This window comes from Bufo bufo, chromosome 9 (genome assembly GCF_905171765.1).
Source record: "Bufo bufo chromosome 9, aBufBuf1.1, whole genome shotgun sequence".
In the NCBI taxonomy this organism is placed as follows: domain Eukaryota; kingdom Metazoa; phylum Chordata; class Amphibia; order Anura; family Bufonidae; genus Bufo; species Bufo bufo.
In genome coordinates, this window is record NC_053397.1 from 206,296,783 (window position 1) to 206,320,425 (window position 23,643).

The following is a 23,643-nucleotide window of genomic DNA, read 5'->3' on the forward strand; positions in this document are numbered from 1 at the left end:
CAGGGGGTCTAGATCACCCTCTCATCCTCGACGGCTCCCTTCATCTCCTGGCATGCAGAATTTCGGGGAACCCTGGGACATCGCTGGAATTTCGGAAACAGCTCGACGTCTTTTGGACGAAGCTTGGGCGCCGGGAACCAGACGAGCTTATCGATCGGCCTGGAAGTCTTGGGCTGATTGGTGCCTGGCTAGGCACCTGGATCCCGTATCATGTCCTGTGACCGAAGTTCTTCAGTTTCTCGCTTCACTTTTTGAGGACGGTAAGGCACCATCAATTTATACCGTTCTGCCATTTCCGCATTTCATCAAGGGTTTAACGGGTGTCCTGCCGGTCAACACCCTCTTGTTTGCAGACTTCTCAAGGGTTCCCGCCTATCCCGCCCTCCTAGGCCTCGTTTCTCTTCAACTTGGGACGTCTCTTTGGTGCTTACCTTGTTCTCCTCGTGGCCGTCTAATGCGGACCTTTCTCTTCGTCATCTTGCAGCCAAGCTGGTTTCCTTGTTCTGCTTGATATCGTGCAAAAGAGTGTCGGACGTTCGCGCTTTGGATCATGACTCTCGTTTGTTTACTCCTGAGGGAGTCACGTTCAACATCTCGCGTCGCACCAAAACCAGTATTCGGTCGGTGTCTTACCCCAGTTTCCCAGATTCTCTGGCTCTTTGTCCGGTGTCGTGTCTTCAGGAATATGAGGCTCGTATGGCTTCGCATCGTTCCACTTCTTCTCCGGAACTTTTTCTATCTTATAGGCGTCCTTTCCGTCCGGTCTCCACTATCACCTTGGCCCGTTGGGTGAAATGGGTTATGGCTTTGGCAGGTGTTGATACTGCGATTTTCACTGCTCATTCCACTAGAGGAGCTTCCGCAACTTCTATGGCAGTGGCTGGAGCACGTTTAGAAGATATTATGAAGATGGCGGATTGGTCTCGTGTATCTATATTCCGTGAGTTTTATTTCAGGCCTTCTGTTCACGTTTTTTCCTCGGTTGTAGGTCAGCTTTGAACTCGCAATAGGAGCCTCCGTGTCGTGTAATAAAATTACATGATTTTCCTATTTTATGACGTAAAGTCATGATTTTATTAAAGGGTTTCTATCACTTCGTTTCACCTATTTAGCTTTCAGACACTAGCGATCCGCTAGTGTCTGCTTTATCTAACCATCCTAATATAACTGTTTATTGGGCAGCCGTTTAGCTAAAAAAATAACTTATATAGATATGCAAATGAGCCTCTAGGTGCTATGGGGGCGTGATTAGCACCTAGAGGCTCCGTCTACCTTAACAAACTGCCGCCGCCCAGCGCGTCCCTCCAGCCCGCCGATCTCCTCCGGAATGCGATGCTCCTCGTATTCGGCGCATGCGCAGTGAATGTCTGATCGCTTCCCTGCTCAGACATCTCCACTGCGCCTGTTCCTCGGAGCACTATGACGTCATCGGCGCAGGCGCAGTGGAGATGTCTGAGCAGGGAAGCGATCAGACATTCACTGCGCAAACGCCGAATACGAGGAGCATCGCATTCCGGAGGAGATGGGCGGGCTGGAGGGACGCGCTGGGCGGCGGCAGTTTGTTAAGGTAGACGGAGCCTCTAGGTGCTAATCACGCCCCCATAGCACCTAGAGGCTCATTTGCATATCTATATAAGTTATTTTTTTAGCTAAACGGCAGGACAATAAGCTCTTATATTAGGATGGTTAGATAAAGCAGACACTAGCGGATCGCTAGTGTCTGAAAGCTAAATAGGTGAAACGAAGTGATAGAAACACTTTAAAGACACGGAGGCGAGTATTGCCCCTCCCATTTTGTATACCCTCCCTGAGAGTTTTTTTCTCTGTTATGCATTATTTATTTGTCATTGTGCTTTGATTTTATCATCTGATTATGCTGTATGTTCATTACCGTGCACTGATGTCAATCTTTGATGAGATATTGGGACGTTTTCTACCTTTGTCTTATTTCTTTCATAGGATGAATATACTGTCTTCTGGATGCGGATTGTGTTTGAATTTCCAGCTTCCTTCTTCCGTTGAAGAGCCGGGCTGCTTGCCGTTGGATTTCAGTTTCCGTGTTTGGAGAGTTTGGTTCTAATCGTCAGAGTTCTGGACATCGGTTGTTACCAAAGAAAGAGGAGGAGTTAGCAGAGTCAGAGACTATTATACTGGCACAGTGGGGAGGAGTTGGTTGCCATGGTTATCTGTTTGATTGATGCTTTTTTCTTTGCTGCTATAAGATTTAGTAAAGAAAGAGATAGCAATACTCGCCTCCGTGTCTTTAATAAAATCATGACTTTACGTCATAAAATAGGAAAATCATGTAATTGTCCAATATTGTTTAAAAAGTGCCAGAAATCAGGAAGCTGTACGAAATGAAGAAAGAACCTACGCCCCCCTGCTGCCGTTCCTCTCCCCGCTGGGTTCATCATTCACACGGCCGCTGCAGCCGATCACTGGCCTCAGCGGTTACGAATGCATGAATGGTACGTGGCCACTAATACCAGTGATTTGGCACTCTCGGAGAACCCCTTTATCAAGGTGCAATAAAAGCGAATTCTCGGAAATAAAATAGTTTTAAAGCAATTACAAAAACACACATCAGGGTGGGTTCACATCTGCGTTCTGGATTCCGTTATGGCTTTCCGTTTTAAAATGGTTATAACGGAAAATAACGGAATCCATAAGATGGAAGTCAAAACGGAAGCCTTTGGAGGCAATCCGTTTTGATCCGTCTTAATAGAAGTCTATGGGAAAGCATAACGGATCCGTCTGGGTCCCGTTATGCAATGTCGGAAAACAAAGTCCTGTCGATTTACCAGACGGATCCGTTATGCTTCCCCATAGACTTCTATTAAGACGGATCAAAACGGAATGCCTCTAAAGGCTTCCGTTTTGACTTCCATCTTATGGATTCCGTTAACGGAATCCAGAACGCAGATGTGAACCCACCCTAATGTGTGTTTTTGTAATTGCTTTAAAACTATTTTATTTCTGAGAATTCGCTTTTATTGCACCTTGATAAAGGGGTTTTCCGAGAGCGCCAAATCACTGGTATTAGTGGCCACGTACCATTCATGCATTCGTAACCGTAACCTTTTAAAGGCTTCCGTTTTGCATTTCGTCATAATACAAGTCTATGGGCAGTATAACGGATCCGTCCTTCCATCTTATGGATTCCGTTATAACTATTTTATAACGGAAAGCCATAACGGAATCCAGAACGCAGATGTGAACCCACCCTAAGTATTCACATATGCAGTATGTCTCCTCTGACACTGTAATAAAAAAGGTTGTGTAGTTCGAAGCTTCGTTCCGGGTATAAAGGCTGCTGGTAATGTAATCCCGGGTAACGGATATCACGATCCGCTCTGCTAGAGACAACACAGCAGTGATGGCACTTTAAACCCCACCATCTTTATATATAAGAGCTCCTGCACACGACCGTATCTGTTTCTGCGGTCTGCAAATCGCGGATCCACAAAACACGGATACCGGCCAAGAGCCTGACACTTTTTTTGAAATTTATTTTAGGCCTCTTGCACACGAACGTTGTGTGCCCGTATTCCGGCCCGCATACGGGATGCAGATCTATTCACTTGAATGGGTCCGCAATCACGGAGATGCGGAACGGGAGCACGGATCGGAACCCCACAGAAGCACTACGGATGGATCACATGAATGGGTCTCGATCCGTCCTGGCCGCCTAACGGATGTTGCCCATGCATTGGGGACCACAAATTGAGGTCCGCGATGCACGGAACGAATGCACAACGTTCGTGTGCAAGAGGCCTTACTCCTTCACAAATGTCCTATCCTTGTCCGCAAAACGGACAAGATTAGGACATGTTCTATTTTTTTGGGCGGGGCCACGGAATGGACATACAGATGAGGACAGCACACGGTGTGTTATCCGCATTTTTTGCGGACCCATTGAAAGGAATGGGTCTGCATCCTATCCGCAAAAAAAACTGAACGGACACAGAAACAAAGTACGTTTGTGTGAATGTAGCCTAATAGCAGTACGCCGAGTCTAATTCATGAAGTGCTTGATAAATAGTCGGCAAAAGACAGACAGGTGAAGCAAGTACGCCTGTCTACTGGAAAGCCTAAAAACAGGCGAGCTTGATAAATGTGCTCCATTGTCTTCACTGGGAAATCCACTCCGTTGTTTATATGACATTAACTTTTCTGCCCTCGGTCTATAAAACGGAAAAAGGGACAAAGCCCTTTCTTGCCGCAGTTTCCCACAGGTGTCTGCATGTGGATTAGCTCCATTAAAGGGGCCTAATCAATAGTCGGATCCGCGAAAAAATTAATAAAATCGCAACAGAAATACGACTACGTTGGATTTCCACCGTGTGAACAAACCCTTACCGCCATGAGACAGTGAACTACAGGCCCCTGTACGATGTGTATTGAGCCACGGCTACAAAGTGACAATGGTCGGGTGACCAAATATCTCTGTGTAGCCTCACAACATAATGGAATGGGGTCGCGACTCAAAAATTTCCACAGTGCTGAATTATTTTGCTGCAATTCACGGAACGCCACATGACCCCGTTCAATTACATCATGCCTGACTCAAGCAGCGCTTCACAGCCATCTTTGATAGCCTCATATCCCCAACCTGAAGTAAAAAACATCCCACAACCTGTCCGAAGGACAATACAGACACTTAAGGGCTCATGCACACTACCATATGTATTTTACGGTCCGCAAAGCATGGATCTGCAAAAGAAACAGATCAAATCCATTTGACATCCGCGTTGCATCCGTTTGCATTGTAACTATTAGGGATGAGCAAATCGACTTTGAATGCTTCATCTGAAGTCGATTCGCATAAAACTTTGTTTTAATACTGTACGGAGCGGGAGCTCAGTACAGTATTAGAATGTATTGGCTCCTATGAGCCGAAAATATTACTTCGCAATGTCTCGCGAGACTTCGTGTAATAACTTCGGAAATTCTTTTTTTTACTGTAAAAAAACTTTTATAGTACCAGTTCTGTATCAAGGTTTTTTGCAATAAATTCCCGGTTATTACACGAAGTCCCGCGAGACTTCAAGAAGCAATAACTTCGACTCATCGGAGCCAATACATTCTAATACTATACGGAGCTCCCCCTCTGAACAGTATTAAAACAAAGTCGATTTGCTCATCCCTAGTAACAATGCCTGTCCTTGTCCGCAAAACGGACAAGAATAGGACATGTTCTATTTTTTTGCGGAACGGACTTGTGGACATACGGAAACGGAATGCACACTGAGTCATTCGTGTTTTTTTGCGGACCCATTGAAGTGAATGGTTCCACATACAAGCTGCAAAAAATAAAAAACGAAACGGACACATAAAGAAAATAAGGTCCAGTTAACCACCAAACAGACCCCTCTCCCCCGCCGATTAAATGGGAAGCCCTTAAGTGTGTGCTCAGGGGGATTTTCATATCTCATGGCGCTAGACTCAAAAAGGAGAAGTCCGCTAAACTCTCCTCCCTACTTTCACAACTCGACGGGAAAGAGACCTCAAATAAATTGACCCCCTCTGATCAGTTGAAAGCTGATATCTCGCTGCTCCGCCAACAAGTAATTCAAATTCTAGACCAAAGATCACTATGTTTGCGTGATAAGGTAAAATTTGGATTTTTTGAATATGGCGATAAAAGTGGGAAGTGGCTTGCCAGAGCTCTACATCCTAGGTTACCCCAGACCCAGATATCCTCACTTAACACATCCGACAAGGGAATTGTTTATGCTCCATCCGAAATCTCATCAGAATTCCGCACCTATTATAGCTCTCTTTATGACTTGAACACAGGGAGGGACTCAGCGTCTGCTTCCTTTACACAGGATACTAAAGATTATCTAGACCAATTCGGCCCTGAAAAGATTCCTAGCGTAGATTCTTTGGCGCTGGAAGATGACTTTTCATCCCCAGAAATTGCGGGAGTTATAAGAGATCTCAAAATGGGAAAAGCCCAGGCCCAGATGGCCTTACCCCACGCTTTTATAAGCTTCTTATAGATGAGCTATCCCCCTTATTACTCGAATCTTTTAATTCCATAGCAGTGGGAACCCCCTTCCCTCCCCAAACTTTACAGGCCCATATAACGGTTATACCTAAACCTGATAAAGATCCCTCTTATTGCTCCAATTATAGGCCTATTTCTCTTTTAAACGTGGACCTAAAGGTGTACGCTAAATTACTAGCCTTACGATTACACCCCCTCATCCCGAAGTATATCCATCAGGAACAGGTGGGCTTTGTCCCGGGCAGGGAAGCTCGAGATAGTACCTTGAAGACCTTGGGCATCATAGCTAGAGCTAGGAATACTAGGTCTCCTCTGTGTTTACTTTCAGTGGATGCAGAGAAGGCCTTTGACAGGGTCAATTGGGGCTTCTTAACCTTAACCCTGGAGCATTTAGGACTCGGTTCTAAAATGATTAAACGTATTATGGCTCTCTACTCTTCTCCCTCAGCTCAGGTAAGGGCTAATGGCCTTTTATCCACACCTTTTGCTATCAAGAATGGTACACGCCAGGGTTGCCCCTTATCCCCCTTCCTATATATTCTGACCATGGAATCCTTAGCTAATGCGCTGCGCAATAATCAAGATATAAAGGGGGTGAGAGTTGGAACTAAGGAGCATAAACTTTCCCTTTTTGCCGATGATTTGCTTCTCTATCTCTCGGACCCCAGAATAGGCCTTCCTTCGGTCCTGCGGGAATTTGAGAGATTTGGGAGGCTTAGTAACTTCAAAGTTAATATCCAGAAATCTGAAATCTTGAATATTTCGTTACCACGCAGGGAAATTTCTCATGTTAAAGAAAGCTTCTCGTTTAAAGTAGCCTCGGACTCGATTCGCCACTTAGGCATTAACCTCCCAGCAAACCCCAATCTCCTCTTTCAAATGAACTACAAACCCTTATTTAGGAAGGTAGAGGCTTCTCTCCAGAAGTGGTCCCCCCTGCAGATTTCTTGGTTTGGTAGAATAAATGCCCTAAAGATGGATATCTTACCCAAATTCCTCTACCTGTTCCAGACTGCCCCGTGTATTATACCAAATAGTTTTTTTGCCCAATTGCGGTCATTAGCTTCTAGGTTTATCTGGAATGGCACTAAGGCCAGGGTGAGTTACAGAGTTTTATCCAGAGCGAAGAGTGTGGGGGGAGCTGGCCTTCCTGACTTCCAGGCATATTTTAGAGCTTCCATTTCTAATTGTGTTCTAGACCTTATACACAAACGATCTCTGAAACTTTGGGTAGACATAGAACACACCCTCGAGCCCCATATGGTACCTGGGATATTTTGGCTCCCTATAGCAACACTAAATAGCCTTCTACATACTCTTTGTTCTCCCCTACTTCAGATCCTGATCAAACTATGGAGTAGATTTGCCTCCAAAATCAAGTTAATCTCCGCACCGGGTCCTTTGACGCATATTGTGGCTCATCCTGGCCTCCCCTCACAGATCAAGAATCTCCCCTTCTTCCGCACAATTCCCCCGCCCCGGATCCTAATTAGGGACATCTTTAACAGCTCAGGGCTCCTACCTCTCGTGGATCTATCACACATATTCCAAAACTCCCCGAGCCGCTGGTTCCACTACTTTCAACTTCGTAGCTTCTTGGGCTCTCTGGCTCCCGGATCGCAGCTGTCTGCCCCTCTGACAAATTTTGAAAAGCTCTGTGTTGCCAACACAGGCCCAGATCATGGTATTTCTTTGATATATGGCTTGCTGGGTGCCGGTGGAGATGGGGACCTATCACTCGTTGAACAGATGAGAGGTGTTGGGTTTGCCTCTGGTTGGGAGAGTGAACTGACGTTCTCCCTGTCCTCTGAGCAATGGAATCGTTCCCTCTTATTTACGCATAAATCATCCAGGTCCTGTCGTTTACAGGAGTTGAACTATAAGATCCTTACTCGTTGGTATAGGACGCCGGTTAAGTTGCATCATTTTTATCCATCGGTCCCCAACACCTGTTGGCGGTGCCATTCAGAGGTTGGTTCCATGCTACATATCTGGTGGGACTGCCCTGGGGTCGCCCCTTTGTGGCAAGATGTTTTTTCTCTGTATAATGCACTTTACCGGTCTACTATATCTCCCTCCCCTTTGATTGCCCTGCTCTCTATATTCCCGGGTAGGATCAAACATGTCAAAAAGGGAGTACTTAAAACATTTGTCCTTTCTATGAGACAGATCATACCACGCCAGTGGAGATCCTCAGACAGTTTGCAGAGAATTACGTGGATACGTGCCCTGGATGCCTTATTCAGGATGGAAGAAATGGAAGCTGAGGCCTGTAACCAAGTCCAAACATTTGCACTAACCTGGGAACCTTGGAATCAATTTAGGAGCTCCTCTCGTTTTCAAACCTGGTTGGTCTCAGGTGACTGTACCTGGGATACGTGATATGATGTCTTGTCCTTTCCCCTTCCCCCCCGCCCCCCCTACTTTCCACCCCCCCTCCCTCCCCTGTCTTTTGTTTCGTCGTGTTTTGTTCTTGTCTGTCCCCCTGTCTCTCCTAGGTTAACGATTTAATCTGTTTCACTTAAGAGTTACATATTAGTAGCCCTTTGTTCAAAACGCCATCACTGAGTATCTCAGGATTGTGTCCTAAGTTCCTTTTGCCTTCCCTTTCAGTAGTCAAGGTTCTTCATATCGTACTGTATGTATCTAATATTGCTGAACCTCTCCTTTAGCATTTATTTGATGGCATTTGTTTTCTCTGGTCTTCATGGTTGCGTCCCAGAGAAATATGGTGGTCTCTGAATCCATCTGTGCACTTTATTTTATGTTTTACATGGTCTTGGAAATGGAATTGGAGATATACTTTTCATACAATGTCTTGGTTGCTATGTATGATTGTTGTGTTCTTTTTCTATTCAATAAAAATAGATTCAACACTAAAGAAAATAAGGTTGTGCGCCCGCAGCCGTATGCACTCTGCATCACGTGCGCGGACCCATTCACTTGAATGGGTCCACAATCTCGGAGATGCGGAACGGAAGCACGGATCGGAACCCCACGGAAGCACTACGGAGTGCTTCCGCAGTGTCTCTGTCCGTGCCTCCGCACCGCAAAAAAAATAGAACTTGTTCTATTTTTTTGTGGTGCGGACGGATCACGGACCCATTCAAGTTGAATGGGTCTCGATCCATCCTGGCCGCCGCATGGACGCTGCCCGTGCATTGCCAATTCATGGAACAGATGCACAACGTTCGCCTGGAAAGTCCAGGAAGCTCCCGGAAAATAAGGAGTTTGCTGCATCATTAAACGTAGCACCGGCAGCCATATTTGCTTTGAGAGGGGAAGTGTCACAAAACGAGGACAACTTATAAAGTAAGCAGAACCATACATTTTTAATACAATAATTGTATTTTATTACTACTTTCACAAATCTCCTCCCCACCACAGAGGATTATCTGGCACCGAAGCTCCATAAATAACTGCAGGCAGACCCTATTTCTGCCGGGGAAGCTCGCTCCTATCTGCCCTCATGACAGACGACAAAAAAGTCTCTCAGGAAACGAGAAACAACAACACCATTATCATTTCCCGCCCTTCCTGCCCCTCCCATCTGCGCGGCCCCGACGCCTTGGAGTCGGTGGCGCGCCCCGCCCCGCCCCTGTCCCTCCGCTAGGAAGCACTAAAGCGCATGCGCGGCCCCTAGCCTCTGCTTGTGAAGATACACAGCGGAAAAGTTGGGCGGAAAGTTTAGCAGCCAACATGTCGGCGACAGCGAACGTGTCCGCTATGAAGAAGGTGGTGCAGCAGCTGCGGGTGGAGGCCGGCATCAACCGGGTGAAGGTGAGAGGGAGAGCAGACTCCGAATAGAAGAGCGGATTCCAAGAATTAGAGGGAGACCCCACAAACTTCCTCCCGGGGGAGGGGGAGGGGCGCTCCTGGCCTTTATTTGTCCCGAGCTGTGCCATAGGGCTGTGTGTGCTGCTCCAGTCCTCCTTGTGTCTGCACTGGTGATAGATTTTCCATGCACTTGTTTGTCTAGCAGGTCCTTAAAAGTATCAAATCCTTGGGGAGGTCCTAAGGCCTCGTGCACACGAACGTATTTTGTGTCCGTTCCGTTTTTTGTGTGGATAGGATGTGGACCCATTCATTTCAATGGGTCTGCAAAAAATGCGGACAGCTCACCGTGTGCGGTCCGCATCACTATGTCCGTGTCCTATTCTTGTCCGTTTTAGGCATTGTTACAATGGATCCACAAAAAAAAAAAAAAAAACGGATGTCATGAGTTTTTTTTTTTTGCGGATCTGCAATTTGCAGACTGCAAAACACATAGTCGTGTGCATGTAGCCTAACAGCGGATTGGTTTGCAGTGTCTCCCGGCATGTACGTCGTATCCATAGTAACCTGACCGAAAGCGCGACCTTTACCGTATTTCTGGGTCCGCATAACTGGGGCTTTCCGCATCCGTAGCTCCGTTCCGTGCGAATGGACCCTTAGATGGGGGGGTCCTACTGCCGGGAGTTGCCAACCCAAGCTTTTAAAATCACAGCCAATATTGGAAAACCGTGATAAATAAATAAAGTAATACACGTCTATAGCGCAATATACTGATAACTCCTCATCACCAGCACGGACTGCGAGCTGTGAAATAATAAAAATTACCATAAAAATAATCTAGTCGTGTACCACCAGCCTAAAAAAACAAAATAGGAGCACGTGCTCAGCTATCTCCGGAACTCCCATAGAAATGGAGCGGCCATTCTGTTCGTCGCAGGGGTCCTACTGTTGACCCTTAGGCCTCTTTCACACGGGCGTTGCGGGAAAATGTGCGGGTGCGTTGCGGGAACATGCACAATTTTTCTGCACGAGTGCATAACTTTGCACCAGAATTCTCATGCAATTCACTCGCGTGAGAAAAATCGCGCATGTTTGGTACCCAAACCCGAACTTCTTCACAGAAGTTCGGGCTTGGGATCGGTGTTCTGTAGATTGTATTATTTTCCCTTATAACATGGTTATAAGGGAAAATAATGGCATTCTGAATACAGAATGCATAGTACAATAGCGCTGGAGGGGTTAAAAAAAAATTAAAAATAATTTAACTCCCCTTAATCCACTTGATTGCGGAGCCGGCATCTCTTCTGTCTTCATCTTAGCTGTGTGGAGGAACAGGACCTGTGGTGACGTCACTCCGGTCATCACATGATCCATCACATGATCCATCGTGTATTCAGAATGCTATTATTTTCCCTTTATAACCATGTTATAAGGGGAAATAATAATGATCGGGTCTCCATCCCGATCGTCTCCTAGCAACCGTACGTGAAAATCGTACCGCATCCGCACTTGCTTGCGATTTTCATGCAACCCTATTCATTTCTATGGGGCCTGCGTTACGTGAAAAACGCACAAAGAGGAGCATGCTGCGATTTTCACGCAACGCACAAGTGATGTGTGAAAATCACTGCTCGTGTGCACAGCCCCATAGAAATGAATGGGTCAGGATTCAGTGCGGGTGCAATGCGTTCAGGACATATCGACGACACCGGACCTCAACCCCATCCAACAGCGGTGGGGCGAATTACAACAGAGGCTACTTTTCACACTAGCGTTAAAGCTTTCCAGTATTGAGTTCCGTCCTAGGGGCTCAATACCGGAAAAAAACGCTTCAGATTTATCCTAATGCATTCTGAATGGAGAGCATTCAGTTCAGTCCCTCTTATGGTATTTGGCCGGAGAAAATACCGCAGCATGCGGCCAAAATTCTGTAACATTTCCATTGAAATGCATTAATGCCGTATCCGGTTTTCCGGTCTGCGCATGCACAAACCTTTATAAATGTGGAAAAAAAATGAATACGGATGACACCGGAGAGACGGATCCGGTGTTCCAATGCATTTGTCAGACGGATCCGCATCCAGGTCCGGAAACAAATGCTATTCGTTTGCATACGGAACTGCCTGCCGGAATCCAACAACGCAAGTGTGAAAGTAGCCTAGGACAATCGCCTATTGTGGATCCTGTCTTATCTTTACACAGAGGTGATATCATTACAGGCTGGATTAGAATGACAGATAAGAAGATGCGAAAACTGCGAGATTTTATGGTTTTTGTTTAAATATAAATATTGACATGGAAAGTTAAAAATAACATAAAAAAAACTTTAAAAATGTGATATAAATAATAGGTAATTTTCTGATGACACATTCCTTTTAATGCCTATGAAATTAGAATGGGGTGTCTTAAAAGCTCCTGTTGGTGTCCCAATACTTTTGTCTAAATAGTATGTGTTGTGTATATATAGATATATATGTGTGTGTGTATATATATATATATATATATATATATATATCTCTATCTATCTATCACACGTGTGTAAAAAGGAAAAAAAAAAGTGTGTGTATAATTAACAAAAGTGCAGAGATTACATTCGGCCTATAAAACACGTATATAAGCAAATGGATCCTGATTACCAAATCTTATGAGTCAAAGGTGGTTTCGAACATTGACACGAAATTCCGAAAAAAGCAAATCCTGGTGGAAAAACAGGAAAACCTTGTACTTGCTGTTGAAGGGGTTTTCTGAATGACTGAGCCATTACAAAGGTTTGGGTGTCTCCGCCCTGGCACTTGCCTGTGCAACATTGATGGAACCTGCTGTACACCATGGCGGTGGTGAGGACGCGGGCACATTCGCTGTGCTGTCATTTACCAGGTCATCCAATCACGGCCAGAGTTCTGCCGCAGTTATACACAGTGGTGCGACATAAGCCACGCCCATTCCGTGAAGCCACACCCCTTTCATACTGGGCCATGCAGATTTGCCAAGCTGGGTGCCAGCAGTGTCTGAAACGCTCAGTAAATGTGGCGCACAGCATGGGCATGAGAATTCTGGTGCCAAGTGAGCCAACTAATGTCTTCTTGTGTTTTGCAGGTTTCTCAGGCGGCCGCTGATCTGAAGCAGTTCTGTATGCAGAACGCACAACACGATCCCTTACTAACTGGAATCTCTTCGAGCACAAATCCTTTCCGACCTCCAAAAGTTTGCTCTTTCCTGTAAATTTTTTTTTTTCCCGATGGTAAGTTGACTCCTGTGATTTTATTTTTTTTTTTTAACACACGCAGCTGGTAGAACATAGGCTTTGGGCACTTTCACACTAGCCTTATTATTTTCCGGTATTGAGTTCCGTCACAGGGGCTCAATACCGGGGGAAAAAACTGATCAGTTTTATCCTAATGCATTCTGAATGGAGAGCATTCCATTTAGGATGCATCAGTTCAGTCCCTCTTACGTTTTTTGGCCGGAGAAAATACCACAGCGTGCTGCAGTTTTCTCTCCGGCCAAAAATCCTGAACACTTGCCGGATCCAGCATTAATTTCCATTGAAATGGATTAGTGCCGGAACCGGCAAAACAGATCCGTTTTTACGGTCTGCGCATGTGCAGATCTTTAAAAATGCAAAAAATAAATAAATACCGGATCAGTTTTTCTGGATGACACCGGAGAGACGGATCCGGTATTTCAATGCATTTGTCAGAGAGATCCGGATCCGTCTGACAAATGCCATCAGTTTGCATCTGGCAACAGAACTGCCTGCCGGAATCCTCTGCCGCAAGTGTGACAGTACCCTTACTAGATCCTAGAGACGTCCTTGAAAGGGCACTGGGTAGGACAATGCAAGAATATTGGACCTGTCCACCTTCAGTAGCCGTTAGCTGGTGCATGTGACATACAGGGGTGAAAACGCGATGGCACATGCGATCCACCTGCAGTAAAGTATAGAGCTTTACTTGCCCAAAGCCAGTTACTCCATTTCTTCCGTCAGGGCTCTGTTTGTCCGGCCACAGCAGTGATGTCACTTCGACAACCCGTGACCACTGCAGCCAGTCGCTGGATCCTTCAGTCGGTGCACTGCTGGGGCCAGTGATTGGCTGCAGTGCTCACATGTTGTCCACATGATCGGAGTAAACGGAGCCCTGCCGGGAAAACCGAAGCAGCATTGTGGGAATTGTAAGGTGAGTAACTATACTTTATTGCAGGTGGATCCCACTTTGTCCCCCTTTAATGGGGAGAGGGGAATGTGCAGCTACTAGACACCTGGCAGCTGCTTATCTCATATGGGATGAAGGGATCAAGCATGTTGAAATGGAAGGGAATTTTATATGGGCTGGTGCTGGTGCAGTTGGGACACCACCATGGACATTAGCCAGTTATCTAATAGGGTCCCGGTGTCCTGACACCAGTGGCAGATATAGGGGAAGAGGTGGGTATGTTGAATTTCTACATGCCTGATCCTTTGTTCTCAAGGAGATAAACCCCCCACCGGAGGTGTATGATATGATAACTACATACACTCCTTATTGAGAACACATGCATACGATTTGAGGGGTTGGGAGTAATAACTGTTGGCCAGATATGCATTTGGCTGACCGCTGGATGGATTGAATGGCTCCTTTAGGATAACTTCACACAAGTGGTTTCAGTCTGTGAAATACTCTCCGTGTGAGAGAGGCGTTTCCCAGACTGAATCCTGTTCCTGTGATACAAACTCATGGCGTTACAATGATTTTATAATGCGGTATGTTGCTGCCTGACCCCAGCTGTACTAACCCGTACTCGTGTAATGGCATCAGTACAGCAGAGGTCAGGAAGCAACACAGCATTATAAGGCCTCATGCACGTTGCCGTATTGCGACCCGCAAACGTGTGCTTCCCGCATCATGGATGCAGACCCATTCACTTGAACATGTTCTATTTTTTTGCGGTGCGGACGAATCACGGACCCGTTCAAGTTAAATGGGTCTCAATCCGTCCCGGCTGCTCCATGGATGTTGCTCGTGCATTGGGGACCCCAAATTGCGGTCCCCAATGCATGGAACAGCCGCACAACGCCCCTGTGCATGAGGTCTCACGCTGTGAAAATGACCATAAAGGGTTGTCAGAGTTATGAAAAAAAAAAAAATATATATATATATATACATACACACTGTACATCTGATGGTCAGAAATATATAGCTAAGTTTTCAGCAAAAAAATATAATAATTTTTTCTCATTTCCCTGGTTCTCTTCTGGCCATTTGTTTACCTGCAATAACAACAATCTCTGCCCCTGCTCTGCAAAGGGAGTGAATACAAGAGCTGCCCTGAGTGACGGGTCTGCCTGCTGGGAGACTCAGCAGTATGTTGTATGTGTAGGACTACAAGTCCCAGCTGTATAATGACACTGCTGATACATACAGGATCTTCCCCCTACCTGTTCTTATGTAATGCTCTGCAGAACTACTTTCAGCTCCTGTGCCCAGCATTTGTCCACTCACTGCCTGCAGCTACTCAGTAAAGCCTTCAGCCCTGAGTCTGCTGCTGAAGGGGTTAAAGGGTTTCTGTCACCTAAAAAATGGATATTAAGGTGGCTGACATTAGCGATGTGCTAATGTCAGCTGAACATAACTATATTAGTGCCAGCTCTAACTTTTATAATATGCTAATTAGCATCTAGGAGGGGGGGGGGGGGGTATTGAGCAGGGATGGCCAACCTGAGGCTCTCCAGATGTTACAAAACTACAACTCCCAGCATGCCCAGGCTGCTATCAGTCTACAGCAGGGCATGGTGGGAATTGTAGTTTTACAACAGTTGGAGAGCCACGCCCTGCTACACTAGATTGACAGGGGCAGACATCGTTGGTCTTCTACCTCCAGCCCTGTCTGCAGTGTAAATCTCGCGCCGTTCAGTATTCGGCGCAGTGAGGAAGCTGGCAGCCGGCGAGCGCCCTTCACTCACTGCGCCTGCACCGAATACTAAATGGTGCGAGATTTACACTGCAGACAGGGCCGGAGGTAGAAGACCAACGATGTCTGCCCCTGTCAATCTAGTGTAGCAGAGCGTGGCCAGAGGTGGGAGAACGGAACCTCTAGGAGCAGGTGCAACGCCCCCCCCCCCTCTCCTAGAGGCTAATTAGCATATGATAAAAGTTTTTTATTTTTTTAGATCGGCGGCAGACAGTCAGATGGCACTAATATAGTTATGTTCAGCTGACATTAGCACATCGCTAATGTCAGCCACCTTAATATCCACTTTTCAGGTGACAGAAACCCTTTAAGAATCCAGGGAGAGAGCAGAGGGCAGTGCAGGGTGCGTGGCCAGCACAGTGATGTCTTCTGTACAGACTCATATCTGCTTTCTCAGGCTTGTGCACCAAACATCATCAGAGCAGGGAGAGAAGCTGACCTCGCAGGTCATGTGACCCTCAGTAAAATCTTAGAAAGAAGCAAATGGAGATAAAGTAAGTGAATTGTAAAGAACAAAAAATTAACTCTGACAACCCCTTTAAGGTTCTTATACACAGACTGATGATCAGCTTTCCTTCGGTTAGTGACATCACGTTTGTCAGTCACATAGCCTAAGCTCTGCTCCATAGAAGGGAATGGGGCTGAGCTGTGATGCCAAGCACGGCCACTATACAGTGTGCGGCGCTGTGCTTGGTCAGCAGAGAGAAGGCCTTGGTGATTTACAGGAGTGTCGGTTCCTTCTCAAACAGCTGATTGACGATGGCCCCACTGCTCAGATACTCGTGACCTATCCAGAGGATAGATCATGGATTAAAAGAATCTTGGAAAACCACTAAGCCTTTTGGTTTAGGGCTCCTGCATATGGAGGCTGTTCAGCTCCTCTACACATGGTATCATTATGATCAAGGACATTTGGGTAAATACTGTTCACTTATGATGATTCTGATTTTCTTCTCACCAATTCTCTACAGATTTAATTAACTTTTAGCTGGATGACCATTCGCTCTGAAGGAACCGCTCGGCGTAACTCTACAAAGCTGACCCATGGGATGTGCCAAGTTTTCTACTGTACATGTCCAGCACCGAAAATGTAACATCTACCTCTCCGTTGTGAGCTACTTGCAGTGATTTGCGTTATAATTTTAACAGAAAAATCCGTTTTCTACACTGGTGACTAATCACAATAAATGTTTCCTTTTATATTTGCCTGGGTTTACGTAGCGCCTTTTTGGTCGACTTTTAGAATCCATATTATGTCTGCATCTCTCACAGTTCAACTGATCTGACCTTTTTCTGGCTGTGCTGATCTACGCTTGATTCAGGTGGATTTCGGGAGGCCCGTCTGAATAAGGGCTACGACCACACAATGCGTGCTCATGGGGCGTTCAGGATGCGGCCGTGCTGCGGTTAAGTATAGTGTGACCAATTGGGCCACAGCTGCCTCTTTTTTTTAACTAATGAAGACCTCACTGCATAGTCGGTCTGCATTGTTAATGGCCGCATGGCACCTTCAATACGGCACGACCATTAACAATACAGACCCACTGAACAGTGCGGTCTCATTAGCTTAATTAGACCCGTACAACCGCAGCCGTGCTCGACCACAGCATGGCTGCACCGCGTGGTCGTAGCCTTAATCTACCACTAGAGAAATTAAAGAACCATTTTAATGTGATTTGAACTCTTAAATCTAGAAGGGAAGCAAATTAAAAATAAAAATCTAGGTTTCTGTAATGATGACCTTGATTTGAAATATTAGATAGTGGATGCACATAATAAAATATCTCCTGATAGAGGCTGTAGGAAAGTTTTTTTTTTTTAAAAAGTAGGGTTTAGTCCTTACGTGGCTTCCCTGTAATTTGGTGTCCTACCACTTGGATTTGGAGGCAGTGCTATCTGGGGACAGTTCTGTATCGGTCTTTTCAGAGCTTACACAAATAATTATTAATCTCATTGTAACCAGCAAAAAAATAACTTCAGTAAAACATAACTGTTTGTGGCAAATTGTCCCGAAAGTCTACATTTTATGTTGATGCAGAGTATTTGTGGATTTTTAACATGTGAAATGTTTCTACGCTCAAAGAAAATAATTAAAATGTCTAACCACATATGCGTCTTGTCTCAGGTTCATCTATATCGGTGGAACTACAACTCCTAGAATGCCTTAAAGAAGTTGTTGTGCTGAGTTTTAAATGTATCCCCTTATCCACACGGATCACCAGTGACAAGAATGGAGGGTGCTGTGTGTGTCCCCTTATGAATGGAGCAGTGGTCAAGGTTACGCGCCCACTTCACACTGCGGAACTGCATAAAAAATGCAATTAAACACATTTCTGCGCTTCTTAGGCCGAGTTCGCACTTCAGTTATTGTCAGCCAAAACCAGTAGAGAAGCCTATTCAGATATCATGTCTAATGGAAAGATGTGCACCAGATTAAACAGATGGAAATAACTGAAGTGTCAACTCGGCCTTAGGCCGCATGCACACGGATGTTGTGCGGCCGTTCCGTGCATAGGGGACCACAATTGCGATCCCCAATGCGTGGGCAACATCCGTGCAGCGGTCCAGACCCATTCAACTTGAATGGGTCCGCGGCGCCAAAAAAATTACATTTCATATTTGCAGTGTGGAACAACGGAAAGCAACACCACAGAAGCACTCCGTAGTGCTTCCGTGACTCCGTTCCGCATCTCTGGAATTGTGGACGCATTCAAGTGATACGCAATACGGCCACCCAACGGCTGTGCGCATGAGCCCTGTGCTGCGGTCCGCAATGCATGGGCACCAACCGTGGGGCTGCCGCATGCGGATCACGGACCCATTCACTTGGGAATAGGGTCTGCGGTGCGAAGGCACGGACAGAAAACGCACGGAAGCACTCCGTAGTGCTTCCAATCTGTGCCTCCGTTCCGCACAGCATCTCCCGAATTGCAGACCCATTCAAGTGAATGGGTCCGCATCCATGATGCGGGGTGCACACGGCCGGTGCCTGTGTATTGCGGACCCGCTGTTTGTAGGCAACAGCCGTGTGCATGAGGCCTTATGCTGTTTTTGGTGTGGATTTTAACAACCACATTCAGTTCTGTGGGAAAAAAAACAGCCATGGATCTGCAAACAATTGACATGCTGCACGTTTTGAAAGCCGCAGCAGTTAATTTCAATGTATACAGAATGTGCACAGTGTATATGAGACTTGTAACATCTCATTAACGTTGCTGGTACCGTACTGCGCTGTGGATTTTCTGCATGAAAATCTGTGGAAAAGAATGTATATAATCTGCACCAGAGGACTGCTGAAGAGAAGCGTAGGATAGTACTTGGCAATCTCAAGCAGTCCCACTGGGATAAGGGGACAGTAATACGCATGCTCCATTCATATGGGACGACAGAAAACCACTGATCTTGTGGGACCCCAACCAATTGGACATCACTTCTTCTGTGGATACATGTAAAACTTGGCCAAATCCTTTAGGCCACCTGCACACATAGTGGAATATGCACTTTTTTTTTTTAACATGCAGACAAACTGCAGCGTATTACGGTACCGGCAAAGTTTACGAAATTAAACAAATCTCACGAACACTATGCAGATTTTTTTTTTTCTGTGCGGAAATCGACCTTTGTGGTTTTAGCTGTGGACTGCACCCTTTTCTATGGAAGGGCGAGATCTGCGGCAAAACCGCATCTAATCTACACCAAAAACCACAATTCATGCAGATTTTGTGTGTGTTCACTTGCACCCGTGTGCAGGTGGCCTAACAGCTACACTAAGGGCAAGGCTTCATCACATACTTAACCCTGAGCACTGTCACTATCACAGATGTGTTACACTTAAAGTAACCCTTCTATGGCTGAATGTTGCAGGTGGTGTAATAAACATTTAAAACCCAGCTTTTGGGATATGTTCACATGCATGCATTTCCAGAAACTGCCTTTAATTGCAACAAATCTGAATATGGCCTTACACAGTCTTCAATAAAACACGTGTACTCAATCAAAAGGCTAACTCCTTAAATTGGTAGTTGAGATTCGACCAAAATGTAATTTTGTTCTAACTTACTAAACCATGGCAAACATCTAACGCCAATAAAAGGTGTTGTCCAGGAATGTCTAACCTTCAGTCTCTGGTTTTGTTCGCCTGCAGGTCCATGGATTACTTCCTCCTGGGCGTGGTCACCCAATTTGCTACAGCCAACCACTGGCTTCAGGAGTGATGTGACTCCTGAAGCCAGTCATTGGCTGTGGCGAGCAGGTGACCATGCCCAGGAGGTATTAAACAATCCGCAGACCGGATGATGGACCTGCAGGAGCCAGCAAACAGAGGCGGGGGAGCAGGTAAGTATGAATTCTAGGGCTGCAACAATTAATCGACTTTATCGATAATGGTATTCGTCGGCGACGAATCCAGTTATCGAATAATCGCTGATTCGTTGCTATACGGGCGGTTTACTTTAAATCACTGCATCTTTATTTTACCTTACAATAAAGCCCCAGTAACAGGCAGAGCGGACGGCGGCGTAACATCACTTACTCACGTGACGCACCTGCTCTGCCTCCTTCATTCATAAAGTGGGTGGGGCAGGTGCGTCACGTGAGTGAGGTTACGCCGCCGCCCGCTCTGCCTGTTACCTGAGCTTCATTGTAAGGTAATAAAGATGCGTTGAGTAAAAGTTACTGCCGGAATAGTCTATTGTGAGCAGCGGGGCTGGGGCTGTTATGGGGAGGGGGATCTGTGTATGGCACTGTTAGGCCCCTTTCACACGGGCGTTGCGGGAACACACACGATTTTTCCGCGCGAGTGAAAAACACTGTAATGCGTTTTGCACTCGCGTGAGAAAAATCGCGTGTTTGGTACCCGAACTTCTTCACAGAAGTTCGGGCTTGGGATCAGTGTTCTGTAGATTGTATTATTTTCCCTTATAACATGGTTATAAGGGGAAATAATAGCATTCTGAATACAGAATGCATAGTAAAATAGCGCTGGAGGGGTTAAAAAAATAAATAAATTTAACTCTCCTTAGTCCACTTGTCGTCTTTGCTGAACAGGACCTGTGGTGACGTCACATGATCCTGACTGGAGTGACGTCACCACAGGTCCTGTTCAGCAAAGGAGACAGAAGAGATGCCGGCTGCGCGATCAAGTGGACTAAGGTGAGTTCAATTATTTTTATTTATTTTTTAACCCCTCCAGTGCTATTTTACTATGTATTCTGTATTCAGAATGCTATTATTTTCCCTTAGAACCATGTTATAAGGGAAAATAATAATGATCGGGTCTCTATCCCGATCGTCTCCTAGCAACCGTGCGTGAAAATCGCACCGCATCCGCACTTGCTTGCGATTTTCATGCAACCCCATTCATTTCTATGGGGCCTGTGTTACGTGAAAAACGCACAAAGAGGAGCATGCTACGATTTTCACGCAACGCACAAGTGATGCGTGAAAATCACCGCTCGTGTGCACAGCCCCATAGAAATGAATGGGTCAGGATTCAGTGCGGGTGCAATGCGTTCAACTCGCCCATCGCATCCGCGCGTAATACTCGCCCGTGTGAAAGGGGCCTTATGGATCCCCCCCCCCCCCCTCACCATAACAGTGACACCCACGGATCCCCCCCCCCTCCCCATAACAGTGCTACCCACAGATCTCCCCCCCTCCCCATAACAGCTCCACCCACAATTTGTTTTAATATGGCCTTTGAACATAATTTTTCAAGTAAAATCATATAAAACTCTTTGTTTTGGAATTTTTGTGTTTTTTCCCAATTAATGGATTAAATTATCGACAAATAATCGTTAGCTGCAGCCCTAGTTCATAGCAGAGGCAGGAATCCTCTAAAGGTTAGACATTCCTCGACAACTGCTTTAAAGGGGTTGTCACTTACGGTAAGTGAATAGAATTTATTATGTAGCGAAAGTTAATACAAACCACTTAGTAATGTATTGTTATTATCCATGTTACTTTGCTGGATTAATTTTTCTATCATTATATACACTGCTCAGTTCCATGGTTACAACTAGGGATGAGCAAATAGACTTTGGATGCTTCATCTGAAGTAGATTTGCCTAAAACTTCGTTAGAATACTGTACGGAGTGAGCGCTCTATACAGTATTAGATTGTACTGACTCCAAAAAGTTGAAGTTATTACTTTGCGGTGGTACCTTGGAACTGAACCCAAGTTCGGTACAAAGTAGTTTTTTTTTACAGTAGAAATTAATTTCTGAAATTACCTGAAGTCTTGAGTCTTTGCGAAGTAACGTCCGCTCATTAGAGATAATACATTCTAATACTGTACAGAGAGCTCGCTCTGTACAGTATTCTAACAGTTTTATGCAAATCTACTTCAGATGAAGCATCCGAAGTTGAGTCGCTCATTCCTAGTTACGACCATCCTGCCACCCATCAGCGTTGCTGTGCTTGCATACTATAAAAAAAAAAAAAAGAACCAGCCTATATGAGGTCCCGGTCCCCAGAGAAACCGTCATTTATTTTTATTTTTTTTCCTATAGCGTGCAAGCACAACCACCACTGATGTATTGCAGGGTGGTCGTAACCATGGAAACGAGCAGTGTTTATGCTGCCTTAAAGGGGTCGGCCAGGTCTATTACTAGCCGTCCATGTACTGGGAACAGCACACCCATGCTGCTAGCAATCGTCGTCACTAAACTATCGGCGCTGATGTTAGTTTAATATAAATAATTCATGGTTACATGCTGGACCCCCTGACCCGTGGGCAATATAATGAGATGTTACATGCTGGACCCCCTGACCTGTGGGCCATGTAATGAGATGTTACATGCTGGACCCCCTGACCCGTGGGCCATGGAAAATGGCTGCTCACAGAGGATAACATCCATCAGTGGCCTCCATTCACTTATACTGTGGACAGACAGGAGGGACTAGCACATGCGCAGTCTGTCCCCAGTATAAGTGAATGGAGGCAATTTACAGATGGAATCCTCCGTGAGCGGCCGTGTTCCCAGCGCAGCACCGGCACACAGGTCAGGGGACCGGCGTGTAAACATGAATTATTCTTATTAAACTATCGGACATCAGTCCGAATTGTTACTAGCTGTAGTAATAACTGTGCAGCTAGTAATATAAACTGGCCAACTGCTTTAATCACAAGGTCAGCGTGAAATAGATGGGCTCCCCCTACTGCCAAGATCTGCGTTTTAGGTCTCATTCAGACATAAGTAATATGGGTGCATGTTAGCTCCTGACCGCAGGTCGTTGATGTGGTAAGTTTACACACAGTTTTAAATGGAGCCATGCACAGAAAGAAGCTGGGCTGAAGGGTCTCCCCTTGTCAAGACAAGTAGAGAGGAGCTGGAGAAGAACCACACACACTTCTCTCCATAGGTCTACAGGACAGATTTATTAAAATGTCTTACGCTGGATGAGAAATCTGATGCATCTTTCCTGTTATTTGGTGTGGTTTTCTAGGCCCCTCAGGAGAGGTCATTAATATCCGACTGGTGGGGGTCTGACACCTCGCATCCCCACCCATCAGCTGTTCCCTTCAGCCTCCAGAGTCGGTACTAGCTCTTGAATGGAGCAGGAATTATACAACTAAAAAGTGTGGCGGTCGTGGCGGGTTATTGCAGCACTACTTCTATTCGCTTCAAGGAGTGGTGACCCCGCAGTAACCAAGTCATGGAGCTTCCTGCTCCAATCAAGAGCCGGAGGCTGAAGGGAACAGCTGATCGGTGGGGGTGCAGGGTGTCAGACCCCGACAACCTCTTCTGAGGATAAGCCATGCTCACGTGTCAAGCCAGGATCTATAATACAGGTGTTAAACTATGTAGCTGATAAAATGTAAACCACAGCTCTTTGTAAGGAGGGAGCACGTGAAGCTCCTGCCAGGTTCCCTTTAACTGTGATTTTACAAGCTGCTAAACAGGAA

The 23,643-nt window shown here is 45.8% G+C and overlaps 1 protein-coding gene across 1 annotated transcript; it reads left to right on the plus strand.

Annotated features, from left to right (window-relative positions):
* Positions 1–9,615: 9,615 nt before the first annotated feature.
* On the plus strand, positions 9,616–17,844 carry GNG5 (G protein subunit gamma 5). The gene is made up of 3 exons (XM_040407937.1): positions 9,616–9,793; positions 12,884–13,028; positions 16,708–17,844. Exons 1-2 carry the CDS (start codon positions 9,713–9,715, stop codon positions 13,007–13,009), a joined length of 207 nt encoding a protein of 68 aa, XP_040263871.1. The 5' UTR covers positions 9,616–9,712; the 3' UTR covers positions 13,010–13,028; positions 16,708–17,844.
* The last annotated feature ends 5,799 nt before the right edge of the window (positions 17,845–23,643 follow it).

Excerpts from the sequence above, each read along its gene's own strand:
- GNG5 (XM_040407937.1), top strand. The coding sequence starts at position 9,713 with ATGTCGGCGACAGCGAACGTGTCCGCTATGAAGAAGGTGGTGCAGCAG. Across the intron at positions 9,794-12,883 it reads CCGGCATCAACCGGGTGAAG|GTTTCTCAGGCGGCCGCTGA; the intron begins GTGAGAGGGAGA and ends TGTGTTTTGCAG.